Below are 3,379 nucleotides of genomic sequence, written 5' to 3'. Positions count from 1 at the left end.
AAATATCCTAGTGACGTCAGGAACTGGCGTCCTATAACGATAAGTTCCATGCTGAGCAGAATATTTTCCGCACTCGTGCACAAACGCCTAAGGCGAACAATAGAGCATTCTGATAGGCAGAAAGGTTTTAAACACGAAAATGGATATTTCGCTAATGTGCGCATTCTGAGCGCTGCGCTTAGAATACTAAAAGAGGATGGTGGAGTTATAGGCATTGAGGATGTAACCAAGGCGTTCGACACTGTGCCGCACGCAGCAATAGTGCCAGCCTTGAGAAGAAAAGGTGTACATCCAGAAGTTGCGACCTATGTGGCCAATATGTACGACAACTGCGAAACATCCATAAAGACAAAAGAGGGCAATGTACCTATAACCCTCACAAGGTGTGTAAAACAAGGGGACCCCTTATCCCCCTTAATATTTAATTTATGCATTGAACCGATAATCGAGCGCTTGCAAGCCACTAAGACGGCATTAAAATTGGAGGTCTAAATCTAACAGCAATGGCATTTGCGGACGACCTAGTGTTAATAGGTGAAAATAGAGAAATGGCCGAGAAACAAATGCAGATGCTAGTCAAATACTTGGGTGCGATGGGCATGGAACTCTCTGTGGGCAAGTGCACAGCCATGGAGTTTGTACATACGAATAAAAGCTGGTTCATAAGAGATCAGGAATAAATATAAACGGAGTCAACGTACCATCAGGACAGGCTGATGAAGCCATCAAATATCTGGGTACAAAAATCACTCCATGGAAAGGTCTGATCGAAAACTTTGAATGTGATGCTTTCCAGGAACTGATGGTGAGGTTAACAAGAGTTCCGTTGAAGCCTATGCAGAAATTGGAATTACTCACGACATACCTACTACCCCGATACACCTATGGTATGATAATGAATCCTCCGCCCAAAGTATTCTAGAAAAAATCAATAGGCTGGTGAGAGGAGAGGTTAAGAAGATGCTCAACATTAGCGAAAAAACGAATACTCCATTTATGTACGAGCCAAAAAGATTGGGTGGATTAGGTTTAGTAAACATCGAAAATATGGTTAAAATAGCGGTCTTAAAGAATGCGGAGAAAGCACGAAGCTCTAGCGACCCTATCCGAGGACTTGCCATCCAATATGAGAAAATGGAGCCAAGGCTCAGAAACTATGCAAAAACACTGGAAGTAAGCTGGCCAACCACAATTGAGGAGCTAGATCTCTGCAAAGACAGAGTTAAAAACGAATTTAGAAAACAATGGGCGCAATTGAAAGTACAGAGTCAAGGTGCCAGTGAATACCTGCACAAGGAGAGTAATGCATAGCTGTTACAGAATTACTTACTCAAGCATTCTAGAATAGCTGACGCCATCAAACTAAGAACAAAGGGGGTGTCCCACTTGGACTCCGACCGATTGGACACGTCCCGATTGGACGCGTTCCTTTTGGACGCCGTGCCGATTCGACTCGTGCCGTTTGGACGCCGTAGCGGTTGGATTCATGGCGTTTGGACGCCGTAGCGGTTGGATTCATGGCGTTTGGACGCCGTAAATTTTATAATCATTGCTTTTCGAAGTCTACATATGGTGATACTATATTGTGATGTAACGAGTCCGTTTCCCGGCGGATCTCGATACAACGGGTTCCTCGCGGCCGGATTTGGCTCGCCGTGCCAGGGTTCGCGCGGGATAACGCGAGGGTTACGGCGGGACGCGGACGGTCGAGCACGGGTGATTAACGACACGAGTATTCAAAATGTTCGTCACTGTCCCGGCTTCGCGTTTCGGTGGTCGGCGGTCGCGATTCGGGTCTCGATCGCTCGGCGTTCGGGTCGGCCCTCCAGGTGGTCCAGTACGCAGCGGCGTATTCGGGGTTCGCGGGTCGCGGAAAAATTCGGCACACTCGCGATTACAATTTCGCGGGTATAAATACACTCTCGCGAGTCGTATTCAGCGGGCGGCTTCTCGGCGTCGCAAAAGGACGATTCCGGTCGTGATCGGGCGGTCGGTATCGGCGGCTAGAAATCGGATCGGAACGTACGTCTTTTCGCGAGCGTGGCGGAAAGCCAAAGAGGGCGTTTTCCGGCTCGTCTCTCTCGTCTCCTAGGCGAGGGGGTGCGGTGCGGTACGGTTCGCGGCCGGCTTTTCCGGCGTCGTCACGTATCCGGCGCGACGGTATTCCATCATGGCGGGTTCCGGTTCCCGCCAAGATCGACTCGGTGGCGCGGGGATCGCGGGGGCGCTCGCGGGTGCCGGCGGATCTCGGTATCCGTCGGTCGTGTTCGGCTAGCAACAGGCCTGGCGCAGATTTGGAATCTGTTAAATTTGGATCTGAATTTTTATTTTTGTGGTTAGGGTTAGGGTTAGGGAACGTCACGAATCCAACCGCCAGGCGTCCAAACGGTACGAGTTCAATCGGCACGGCGTCCAAACGCACGAGTCGAATCGGCACGGAGTCCAAAACGAACCCGTCCAATCGGTCGGAGTCCAACTGGGCATCACTTAGAACAAACACATATCCAACTAGGGTATGTATGAAACAGTTTGTGGCAGATGAACAACTGCATTTTGATACCACGTGCAGAAGATGTAGAGGGCCACATGAGACCTTAGGGCACATTCTGGTTAATGTTGTACCACAAAGGCCAAAATAATTCACAGGCACAATGAAATTCGGGACCTAATTGCGAACAAATTAGCAGCTAACCATACCGTCTGCTAAACGGAAGTAGGAACCCTAAAGCCGGACCTCGTCATTAAAATGAATGAGGATGTGGCGTATGTCATCGACATAACGGACCGCTTCGAGAGAGGGGGCTACCTGAATAGAGCTGCCGAAGAAAAGAAGGTGAAATACTTAACGTTACTACCCCAAGTAGTACGGCAACTAGGGGTAATGAGAGCAAGTGTATTGTCTATTGCGGTCGGGTCCAGGGGAGCCATTCCGACGGTTACGTTAATGGAGCTAAAGAAGCTGGACATAAATAGAAATGAGAGAATTACGATGTCAATGATTGCCTTGCGTAGTTCCATCGAGATTGCAAACGAATTTATTGACTACGGTAGGGACATCGGAATCTGAGTATAGTTCCAGCTAGCCTCCCTCACCACCCCCCGCCCTACTTTATTTTATGCGTTAATCGAACTTCGTGGACTATGGCGCGATAGGATAATTTGACTTACTTAAATTATTTATTTACTTAACGTCTTGGAATTACATTTTATCTAAATGAAATTGTATTTATAGGACTTTGTAGCCGCATGGCTTCTTCTATCTACTGGACTCAAGTGATCCTATCGCTGTCACGCGTCAATTTTATCGGGATATTTACCTAGTTTACTTACGTCGTTATAGTATTTTTGTTGTTGCGTAGTTATAAGCTGTTAAGTTTGC

General features: G+C 47.8%; 1 protein-coding gene across 1 annotated transcript; it reads left to right on the top strand.

The window, feature by feature from the left end:
- Window positions 1-503: 503 nt before the first annotated feature.
- Window positions 504-3,067, top strand: LOC143364009 (uncharacterized). Its single transcript, XM_076804533.1, has 3 exons — window positions 504-615; window positions 797-1,300; window positions 2,718-3,067. Exons 1-3 carry the CDS (start codon window positions 504-506, stop codon window positions 3,065-3,067), a joined length of 966 nt encoding a protein of 321 aa, XP_076660648.1.
- Window positions 3,068-3,379: the final 312 nt, after the last annotated feature.

This window comes from Halictus rubicundus, unplaced genomic scaffold (assembly GCF_050948215.1).
Source record: "Halictus rubicundus isolate RS-2024b unplaced genomic scaffold, iyHalRubi1_principal scaffold0208, whole genome shotgun sequence".
NCBI classification, from domain to species: Eukaryota; Metazoa; Arthropoda; class Insecta; order Hymenoptera; family Halictidae; genus Halictus; species Halictus rubicundus.
Note: the sequence above shows the minus strand (reverse complement) of the source record. Positions and strands in the feature narration are given on the sequence as shown.